General features: G+C 39.5%; 1 protein-coding gene and 1 long non-coding RNA gene across 3 annotated transcripts in view; one reads left to right on the top strand and one right to left on the bottom strand.

The window, feature by feature from the left end:
• The window catches only part of LOC129510731 (uncharacterized), a 61,637-nt gene extending 57,890 nt beyond the window's left edge, over positions 1-3,747 (bottom strand). For both annotated transcript variants that reach the window (XR_008664679.1, XR_008664680.1), the window contains exon 1: positions 3,630-3,747. This is a non-coding gene — a long non-coding RNA (uncharacterized LOC129510731). The remainder of the gene's footprint in view (positions 1-3,629) is intronic.
• Positions 3,748-3,976: 229 nt separating this feature from the next.
• The window catches only part of CKAP2L (cytoskeleton associated protein 2 like), a 29,960-nt gene continuing 22,328 nt past the window's right edge, over positions 3,977-11,608 (top strand). The window contains exons 1-3 of the mRNA XM_055327700.1: positions 3,977-4,050; positions 6,137-6,203; positions 7,592-7,643. Coding sequence (XP_055183675.1) covers positions 4,020-4,050; positions 6,137-6,203; positions 7,592-7,643 — 150 coding nt within the window. The 5' untranslated portion in view covers positions 3,977-4,019. The remainder of the gene's footprint in view (positions 4,051-6,136; positions 6,204-7,591; positions 7,644-11,608) is intronic.

Raw genomic sequence — 11,608 nt, 5'->3', positions numbered from 1 at the left:
ATATAGAACCACATTAAAAACTAATGGATCCATTTGAAAAGCATGGATACAAGATATGTTGAATTAGAAAAAGTGAGAGTCAAGGAATCTTGAAATTAGATATGGGAAATAATGAGGAAGGTGTAGTCCAAAGTGACTCTCAATTTCCTGGTCCTAGAGAATGAGTGAACAGTGGTTCCTTACTCAGTATTTTTGGTAGAAATATGGAGTTCTCAGTTCCAGGGTGAAGTATAAGGAGTACCATTTTAGCCATAATTCAAGCTACAGGCAAGATACCCAAATGAAGATGTACAATGGACAGATAATAATGTGTCTGGAACTCAGGAGAAAAGTTAGAACTATATAGTAGATTTGGAAGACATCAGCAAGTTTATAGCAGGTAAAATCCTAAAGTGACATCAGAGAAAGAAAAGAAGAGAAGCATATGGTGAACAATGTTGGTTGTACGTTTAACTGCCAAACCCTCCGTCTTCCTTACCAACAGAATCTTGATTTCATTCAGAACAAAATGTGTTGACCTAAATAACAAATTAAGTTGATCTAAGCCAATCATGTCCATTCTATCCTCACATTACTGAGTCATGTTGAGGAAATCCCATCTAATTGAAATGTCAATCTTCTGGAGAGAACTTCCGGGAAAGATTTTCTACTCTGATAAAAGATAGAAGAAAGTCGGGATCCCTGGGTGGCACAGCGGTTTGGCGCCTGCCTTTGGCCCAGGGCGCGATCCTGGAGACCCGGGATCGAATCCCACATCGGGCTCCCGGTGCATGGAGCCTGCTTCTCCCTCTGCCTGTGTCTCTGCCTCTCTCTCTCTCTCTGTGTGACTATCATAAATAACTAAAAAAAAAAAAAAAAAATGTTTAAAAAAAAAGATAGAAGAAAGTCCTTTTCTTCCATCCTTCCTGCATGAGACAGGTTCTATGAGGATGTGAAGTTTGGAACTATGGTAGCCAATTTGCAACCTTCACAAAGACATGCTGAAGAAAACAGATGGCAGGAGAAAAAGCCAGAATCTATGATGACACTGTTGCACTACCTACCTACTCACTGCCAGACATAAAACAAAACAAAAAAACAAGAAACATTATTGTGGTTTTAAGCCATTGTCATCTGGTTTCCTATTACTTACAACCAAACTCAGCCTAACTAATATAGGGCACCACGGGGAGAAACAAACAAACAAAAAAAGGAAAAAGTCTGATCTGTTTGTTTCACCTGGCTCCTTCTAGCTGCCATAACTTTCCCTCAGTCTCCATACCCAAGTCTGGCTACAGTAAAACTAGTATCTTGATACTTTAAGAAATTGAGAAGTACAGAGCACTGAGCAAGCAATACCAATTCAAGAAAACCTTAAAAGTATAATAGCCGGCTCAGTTTTTAATAGTGAAATATTAAATTGTTCTTGAAATAGCCTAAAAATGTTATTCTATATATTTTCTAGTCCAAATTCTCCCACTGTCTAATTGGTAAGAAGGTCACCACAATGAAATTCAACAGTCTCAGCACTGAACTTGTTGGGGTCTGTTTCTTTTATTACAGTCTTATATATCAGTTTCCAAATTGATGAGAGAAAGCCAAAATTCCACCTTTTTAAGTCTAAGCTACAAAAACAAAAAGCCAAAAAATATTTCCCCAAAACACCTCCCCTGTAATCCTTATGACACTTAAAAATACTTAAATTTGAACTTTCTTGAGTGATGGAAATAGATGGGATAGCAATAATTATTGTGGTAGATGTAAAATATGCTTGTATATCTATACTTATTCCTTGATTGGGTTTTATGACTATATACCTTTGTCAAAATTGCCCTCCTGAATCTTGACCAGTGTTGGTTTATCAATACCTTTCATAAAATTTTTGTCAAGAGCTGAGTATAGTACTCAAGATATAGTCAGACCAGCACAGACTAGACGTGGCATCTTGTCCTTCCTATTTTAGATGCCATCTAGGTTTCGCTAAGAAGTAACATTAGCTCTTCGAAAGCAAGTGATTCAGTGTTTGTAGGCAATTAACACCTATGGGTTCTGAATCTAATTTCAAAATTTTAAATGTATCTCTGTAAATTTATTCTTGTTAATTTGGCCTCAGTTCTTTCTAGATCATTCCAGACTCCAGTTTCTTTTTTTTTTAAAATAATAAGATTTTATTTATTCATTCATGAAAGACAGAGAGAGAGAGAGAGGCAGAGACACAGGCAGAGGGAGAAGCAGGCTCCATGCAGGAAGCCCAATGTGGGACTCGATCCCAGGACTCCAGGATTACGCCCTGAGCTGAAGACAGATGCTCAACCACTGAGTCACGCAGGCATCCCCAGACTCCCAATTTCTATTTTATATATATTGGCTCTTCCATTTTAGCTTTGTGACATCTGTAATTTGGTGTGCATATTTTTGTTTATAGTATTTTGGAGACCATAAAGAATAGGTCATAAACATTTTTACAGTGTGATCCTGTTTTTATTTAAAATACTTACAACATTATCCTTTGACGGACACTTAGATTGTTTCCATATCCTGGCTATAGTAAATAATGCTACAATAAATGTAGAAATGCAGATTATCTCTTTGATATCGTGTTTTCATTTCCTTTGATATATGTCTAGAGGTGAAAGTCCTGGATCATTTGGTAGTTTTATTTTTAGTTTTTTGAGGAACCTCCATAATGTTTTCTATAGAGGCCGCAGCAATTTACATTCCCATCAACACTGTACAAGGATTCCCTTTCCTCCATATCCTTGCCAATATTTGTTTTTTCTTGTCTTTTTGATGACAACCACACTAACAGGTCTGAGGTTATACACTCTGATACTATTGTAAATGGAATTGTTTTCTTTTTTTCTTTTTAATTTTTTTTAAAATTTATTTATGATAGTCACAGAGAGAGACAGAGAGAGAGGCAGAGACATAGGCAGAGGGAGAAGCAGGCTCCATGCACCGGGAGCCCGATGTGGGATTCGATCCCAGGTCTCCAGGATCGCGCCCTGGGCCAAAGGCAGGCGCCAAACCGCTGCGCCACCCAGGGATCCCTGTTTTCTTAATTTATCTTAATGATAGTTCATTTTTAGTGTATAGAAATGCAACTGATATATATAGATAGATATAGATAAATAAAGATTTATTTAAAAGATTTTATTTATTTATTCATGGAGAGAGGGAGAGGCAGAGACACAGGCAAAAGGAGAAACAGGCTCCAGGCACCGGGAGCCCGACGTGGGACTCGATCCCCGGGGTCTCCAGGATCACGCCCTGGGCTGAAGGTGGCGCTAAATCCCTGAGCCACTCAGGCATTCCTATATATTGATTTTTTTATGCTGCAAATTTACTGAATTCATCTGTTTCTAATAGTTTTTTTGGTTGAGTCTTTAGAGTTTTCTATATATATTATCATATCATCTGAAAAGAGAGACAATTTTATTTCTTCCTTTCTGACATTCTAAATGTACTTCGTGCCACTGGACTGTACGCTTAAAACTGGTTAAAATGGTAACTTCTGTTACGTATTAGAAACAATAAGAGCAGCCCCCCTGCAGTACTAAGAACTTAGAGCTTTTAGATTCATGAGAACCTTCACATGCAAAGCTAATATACTGGGGAGGCGCCCCGAATTCATCAGATTTGGGGTTTACCTTGTTTTTTCAGAGCTCCTGTGAACCTTGGGGGGCTGAGGTGTAAGGCGGCCCTGCCTATGCGGTCGAGCAGGTTCCAGGAACGACTCCACAACCCGCCGCCCACCGCGCCCGAGAAGGCACCAGCCGGATTCGGGGCGGACACCAGCTGCCGCCCCGCAGCCGCCTTTAAAGCCGGGGAGATGCACAGTCTTCCAATCAAAGGGCCCCGGGGAGAGCTCCGAAGACAGAGCCAATCGCAAGACGCCCATTCCCTCTTGTCCCGCCCTCCCCTGCTTCCTACTGGCGGGTTTCAAACCCACAGGAGCCAATCAGAGCGAGCAGACGCATTATGCCCCAGCCGTAGCTTCAGGCGCGGGCTTTGAAAAAGAAAACTGTCGCGGAGCCGTCATGGTGCCACCGGGGCCATCCGCAGCCGCCGGTGAGTATGACCAGGAGTCCCTGCGTCTTGCAGGCGCTCCAGCAAGGGCGGGGAAGAAGGGAGGCCACCCAGTCTTCTGCGGGAGGCGGCCGTCTGCTCGCGTGCCTGCCTCAGTCTCCCCCTGGGCGTTTTCCAGTCCAGGGGTCGCTGACGCGAGCCCAGACGCCGGCCCTGGTAGAGGAGAGTAGATGCGGGGCCAGATGACTCACAGGCATCCTCCCCGTAATTCCTGCAGCCGCTCTGCAAAGAGATGTCGTTGTCACCTCGTTTAGGTGGAAAACCTGATACCCTCCCTTGCTCCGGTCGCACATCCAGAAGAAAGCCAAGCGCTCTTGCCACCCAGATTTGGCCACAGGCAGAGCCTGGGTGTGGTCATTTGTGCTGCGGCCTGAACTTTGACAGCTGCTTAGAGGCGGGGTCTGACCCTAACTGGGGGCACTGGAAGTTGATGGTTAAATCTGCACCACGAACTGAGGGTCCTGGGTTCCCTGACCAGCTAAATGTACAGGGAGCCTTTAGCTTGCCTTTCAAAATACAATTCAGATGCCAACCACCTCCCAAATGCACTCAGTGTTTTGATAGTTTCAGTAACTCATAATACCTGTTGACTGTCTGCTAGGACCTGGGCATTGTTCTAGGCCTTTTACATAACAGCACTTAGAGACGGGTGTTTCTTTTTTTTTTTTTTTTTTTAAGATTTTATTTATTTGACAGAGACATGGAGATAGGGAGAGCACAAGCAGGGGGAGCAGCAGGCTCCCTCCTGAGCAGGGAGCTCAACACCTGGCTGATCCCAGGACTCTGAGATCATGACCTGAGTCATGTAAGGCAGACATTTAACCAACTGAGCCACCCAGGCACCCCAAGATGGAAATTTCTGTCTCCATTTTATAGGTTCAGCAGCAGCGAGGTTTGCTAACTTGCTAGAAACCACAGCGTTGGGATTCCAGCTGGGTGTCTTAGCACCTGATCTCTATACTGCCTGGCAAAGGGTAAAATGCATAATCCTCAAAGCTGTCTCCTAGGAATGCATCAGAGCCAGATATTAAAACCACAGCACCTCAGTTTAGGTGAAATTAAGAATAGTTTTGCACCTCTATTATCTTTTTTTGTGTGTGTCCATTATTGACTTTAGACTTTTCCAACCACCTATTCTTCATTTTAGACTTTTCCAACCACCTATTCTTCTCTCTCAGTTCCTGCCTCCGAACTCCTGTAATTTTCTTTGACCCTTTCTTATGGTACCCAGGTTTTGCCTTATATTGTAATTATTGTTGTGTTTATTTTATCTCCCCTAGTAAATTGAAACTTTCTGAAGACAGATACTGCATTTTCATCCCCTCACAAATGCCTTGCTTAGAAAGTTACCATGTAATAGATGTTTGCCATGAACCACCTAACCTGGCCTATTTTGTCTGTAGGCCCAAAGGAAACCCTGTAAGGCTTTGTGGCAAAAACCATCATCCCTGTCAAAAAATATATATAACTACTAAGACCAGGCCGGGGCACCTCGGTGGCTCCATCAGTTAGGCACTGGACTCTTGATTTCAGCTCAGATCTTGATCTCAGAGTCGTGAGTTCAAACCTCATGTTGGGATCCATACTGGGCATGGAGCCTACTTAAAAAAAGTTCAAAATCAAAAAATATATATTTAAAAAAGACCAAGACTGGTTCACCAACTCAGGTGAGCCAGTAACAGATTTCTTCATGCAATGCATATGTTGTAGCTGAGAATGGTGGCTGTAAGCAAGGGCTCTGGGGTTCGACAAACATGGTTTCAGATCCCAGCTTTGCTACGTATCAGCTAAGCATCTCATTTACCCTCTTTAGATTTCAGACTGTAAAAAACCTTGTGATGAGGATTAAAGAAAAATAATGTAAATATGAAGAACTTAGTATAGGACATGGCACACAAATGATACTGTTGATATAGACATTAACTTAGAGGCAAATTTGTGGATCTAGGGACTTATATGGTCCAACGCCAAAATCATTACCAATAAGTGCCATCTTTTAGAATATAGATGAACTGGTTAAAAATCTCCATCTAAAGTCCTGTTGTTTGTTTGCTTGCCTATCTTGCAGAAGAGCGACAGAGAAAGCTCCAGGAGTACCTAGCAGCCAAAGGAAAACTGAAGTGCCAAACCACCAAGTGAGTTTGTCTCACACAGTTATGCAAGTTTGGTTGCCCTTGTTGCAACTAGCAATTTAAAGCCTTTCAAAACATAGCCCTATTGTTTGCAGTGTACTCAGCCTGCATTGACATCCTATGATCCCTCAAAAAAGGGTATATTAGTCCAGACATGACAAAAACCCCTGGGCAGCCCAAGCACTATTATTGTGACAGTTTCTGTAGGAAGGGGGAGAAGGTCCACAGCATTGCCTACTGGAAACTTTTCCTGACCCTGCTTTTTCTTTCCTGGGAAAGTGATTCTTGTGAAGGCTAGAAAGAGTTAAGGAGTTGAATGATGCTGGTTCTGTTTGTCCTTAGTAAGGCAGGAGAGCCAGTTCTAGTCAGTCTTCCCTAGCTGCACACCATCATCCTCCAGCCTGACAGTGCTCTTTGGTCATTCTCTTAGCACTTACTCTTGAGGTGAACAGATTATGACTAATTCACTTTTATCTTTTGTCAACAGCTTGCCATTGTAGTGGTGTTATTAGTCCCTCTTGTTTTAGTCTTGATGTATTTTTCTCCCCAGATGTTGCTAAATTTTTATTTGGAAGTGAATTTTTACAAAGTTAGTTTTGGCCTTGTATTTTAGTTTCCTTTTACTCTGGGATTTCACTCAACTCTAGTTCCTTGATTAAATAAATCTAATTCATTTATCCAACAAATCCTTATTTAATACCTCTACTATATCAATCACTCTTGGTTCTGGAGATATGGTACTTAAAAAGACAGAGAGGTCCCTTCCCCTCCAGGGTTTATATTCAAGATACAGGAAAGTAACAGCAAGTCATGATCAAAGTCCCTATTAGGCTGGCAATTATTTTTGATTCATGCATATTGAATCCTTCTAAATACTCCTCTACTTTCCTAACCTTTTTTGCATTTTCTGTCTCACTGGCTAGATTTTATATATGCCTCTGGTTTTTATTTTTTTTAATATTCAGGGGTAAATAATGAATATTCAAACAAGGAAATTTTTCAAAGGAGCTGTTACCTTACTTGACATTGTATCTCTAGAGGAGCCTGGCACATTGCCGTGTTCAAGGAATGATGTTTGAATGAACAACACTATGCAAATATGAAGAAAACACATATATTTCATTAACCTTGTTCGAGTACTGTATTTATGCATAGGACATCTCTGAAAGAATCACAAAAAAATGGGAGAGAGTGGTGTGGTCACTGAGGAGTAGAATAGCAGGCCTAAGAAAGGGATAATAAGAAGACTTTATTGCATATAATTTTGAATTATTTTACTATATACAGAAATTCCAGTTATTTATAATTCTAATTATAATAAATTTTAATCACTATACTTCCCAAACCTTACTGATCATTCTGTACTAAGAATCTTATTTTATCTTTTATAGGCCTTATCTAAAAGCCAAGAGTAATCGTCTGAATCCTCCACTTTCTAAATCTGTAAGTAGAAATAAGTCTTTTAAAAAAAGTATTGTTTTGTGGGTCCACATCGGGCTCTCCCCTAGCATAGAGTCTGCTTAAGACTCCCACGTCAGGCTCCCGGTGCATGGAGCCTGCTTCTCCCTCTGCCTGTGTCTCTGCCTCTCTCTCTCTCTCTCTCTCTGTGACTATCATAAATAAATAAAAATTAAAAAAAAAAAAAAAAGACGTACCTGCAGTCCAGCCCTCCCCTTCTCTCTCTCTCTCTCTCTCTAAAATAAGTAAATAAAATAAATCTTTAAAAAATAATCATCATCATTTTGGGGACACCTGGGTGACTCAATCAGTTGAGCGACCGACTCATGATTTCAGCTCAGGTCATGATCTTGGGGTCCTGGGATCCAGCTCCACATCAGGCTCTGTGCTCAGCAGCATCTGCTTGAGATTGTGCCTCTCCCTCTCCTTCTGCCCCTCCCCCACTCACCACATGCATTCTCTCTCTAAATAAATAAAATCTTTAAAACTAATCATTTTGGATGATTAATGATAAAAAATAATAAAGATGTTTGCAACCTAAAGACTATGTTATGCAAAGATATTTCTCATAAATAAAAAACATTTGGTTTAGTAAGAGATAGAATCACTTTTTGAAAAGTATAGCATGTTATAGTTCAGCTTTATTAACCAAAAAAATCCTCAGGTGTACATTGGTCCTCTTAATAACTAACACTAATTGAGTACATGCTATGTGTAGCACTTTTCTGACTTAACATTAACTCATTGAGTCCTTATAACGTTATAAGGTAAGTACTTAGTAGCCCTATATTACAGATGAGGGACCTAACTCACAGAAACATTAAGTAACTTCCCAAGGTCACATAGTTCTTACATGATAGAGTGAGAGCCTATGGTCTTAACCACTTTGGTATTGCCATGAAGTTAAATGGCTCGGTAGCCATTAAAAGGGAACACCTATATTAGATCTTCCAAACTGCTTAACAAGATAGCTTCCTCAACAGTTCAATTCAGCTAGATTATGGATAGAGTGGTAAAGGATCCTCACATTTTCAAGGTTTAAATGGGAAAAATTAGCCTTCTGAAAGGCTACATATAATTGACACTGTGAAGGATAGAAAATGAATATAAGGCAAAATTGGTACATCATGATGTGAACGGTTGAGAATCACTAGGTTAAACTACTTTATGCAGATTGAATTAGTGTAGCATGCAAGTCTTAGAGGAAAAATCTGCTGGGAAAAAACTGTTCACATTCAGAGTTCCCAGAGGCTTCTCTAGAAGCTGACAATACTGATTTTCAGTAAATCATCTCTTACGTGAGGTGATACCTACCTATCTTTTTTACCCAATTGTGAAGATAAAAATTAAGTGGGAAAGGCAATTACGGAATAGGAGAAACTAAAAGGACTAGGCAAATAATAGTCATCATTTATATGACAGAATTTATATAAAACTTATAAAACATTTTCATACCTAATTGTAATAGCTAACATTTGAGTACTTATTATCATCCAGATACTGGACAAGACACTTTACACACAGTATCTCAATTAATATTCAAAACAACCCCATAAGAAGGGTGGCCTTACGATTTAATGCCCAGATACTTTTGAGATTAAAGGGGGAAACTGTTATGTTGGGCCAATAGCCATAAACAAAAACTATCTTTTGAAAACCAGAATGTTATGACACCCTTCCTAGAAGATAAATATCATTATTCTTATTCCCATTTTACAGATGAGAAGACTGAGGCTAAAGGAGATTGAGTACTTTGCCAAAATTACACAGCCATTAAGGGTTAGAGCCAGGACTTGAACAAAGCTTTTCTGGCATACTCTTACCGCAGTATTACTACTTAAAGGAACACATAATGTTTTTCTTTTTTCTTTTTTTTTTAATTTTTATTTATTTATGATAGGCACACAGTGAGAGAATGAGAGGCAGAGACACAGGCAGAGGGAGAAGCAGGCTCCATGCACCGGAAGCCCGACGTGGGATTCGATCCTGGGTCTCCAGGATCGCGCCCTGGGCCAAAGTCAGGCGCTAAACCGCTGCGCCACCCAGGGATCCCCGCATAATGTTTTTCATCTTCTGTTCCTATCTGGCAGTTTAACATATTGAACCAAGATTTGAAAGGATTCCTTGGGGCCATGCTCTTAAATTTATTGAGAAACTGTAAAGCATAATTGTTAAAAAATACGTAGGTCCAAATCCTAACTCCTTCATTTTCTAGTTAAATGACTTTGGGCAAGTTATTTAACTTTATCTGTAAAATGGAAATAATAGGTGGTATCTCATAGAGCTGTTCAAAGGGATTGAGTTAGTGCATATTGAAATACGTTTAGAAATGTCTACACACTGGACTGTATGATCCTCTGGAGGTGCATAAATATCTCCAATGGGTAAACATTTTAGTAGAATCAATTTCCAGATTTTCAACTTCCATTGCTTAAAATTAATTTGTTGTAGAATGTGCCTCACATACAGTTAATCCTTTCCCACATCCCTTGGCAATGTCATCCTTCTACCATTTTTCAATTCTTTCTTTCTCTGCTCTTTTAGATAAACCACTCACCCTTCTTATCCCTAATCTTAATATGATGCTTTGCCCTGGGATGGGAATACCTCCAGGGTACAAAATCAAGGGACAATCATGAAATAATGGTGTTGATATTGAGAAAACCTTTTGCAGTTCAGGTGCCTTCTAGTTCTTTGCATTCAGCATTGTCATCTAGTAGAACATGAAAAATAATTTTTTTGATGAGAGATCACTATGTAATTTTTAGCATTTGTCTCTAAATGAGTTCAGAGAATTGACTATTACTGCTGCAACAAAACATCTATTCCCATGTACTTTTTTTAATTTTAATTCCAGTATAGTTATCATATAGTATTAAATTAGTTTCAAGGGTACAATAAAGTAATTCAGTCATTCTATATATTACTCCATGCTCATCAAACTAGTTACTCTTAATCTCCTTCATCTGTTTCACCCATTCCACCTTCACACCTCCCCTTCAGTAACCAGCTTTTTGTCCTCTATAATTAAGAGTGTTTTATGATTTGTCTCTTTCTTTCTTTGTTTCTTAAATTCCACAAATGAGTGAAATCTTATAGTATTTGTTTTCCTCTGATTTATTTCACTTAGCATTATACTATCTAGATCTGTTCATGTTGTTGCAAATGGCAAGATCTCTTTTTTATGACTGAATAATATTCCATTATAAACACACACACACACACACACACACACACACCACATCTTCTTTATCCATTCATCTACTGATGGATATCTAGACTGCTTCCATAATTTGGCTATTGCACATAGATGCAATAAACAGGGGTGCATATATCCTTTTGAATTAGTATTTTTATATTCTTCGGGTAAATACCTAGACGTGCAGTTGCTGGCTGGTAAGGTAGTTCTATTTTTAACTCTTTGAGGAACCTCCATACTGTTTCCCACAGTGACTGCACCAGTTTGTGTTCCCACCAATGGTACACAAAGGTTCCCCTTTCTCCATATCCTCACCAACACTTGTCATTTCTTGTGTTTTTTATTTTAGCCATTCTGACAGGTATGAGATGATATCATTGTGGTTTTGATTTGAATTTCTCTGATGAAAAATGATGTTTTCAGGTGTCTGTTGGCCATTTGTATGTCTTATTTGAAGAAACGTCTGCTCATGTCCTCCATTTTTCAACTGGATTATTTGTTTTTTGCTGTTGAGTTGTGTGAGTTCCTTATGTATTCTGGATTCTAACCCATCTACTTATTAACGTGAAAATGTTTTCTCTGGTTTTATATAAAAAGAAAAAGGAATAAAATTGATGCAGATCTCTGTCTCATTGTAGCAACAAATGTCTCCCAATGAAAACAAACTAGGGGATGGGGTGCTCCAATTAATTCATTAAAAGATACATTTCTATTTCTTTATAAAAAAATATTTTACGGGATCCCTGGGTGG

Source organism: Nyctereutes procyonoides, unplaced genomic scaffold (genome assembly GCF_905146905.1).
Source record: "Nyctereutes procyonoides isolate TBG_1078 unplaced genomic scaffold, NYPRO_anot_genome, whole genome shotgun sequence".
In the NCBI taxonomy this organism is placed as follows: Eukaryota; Metazoa; Chordata; class Mammalia; order Carnivora; family Canidae; genus Nyctereutes; species Nyctereutes procyonoides.
This window is presented reverse-complemented; position numbering and strand designations above follow the sequence as displayed.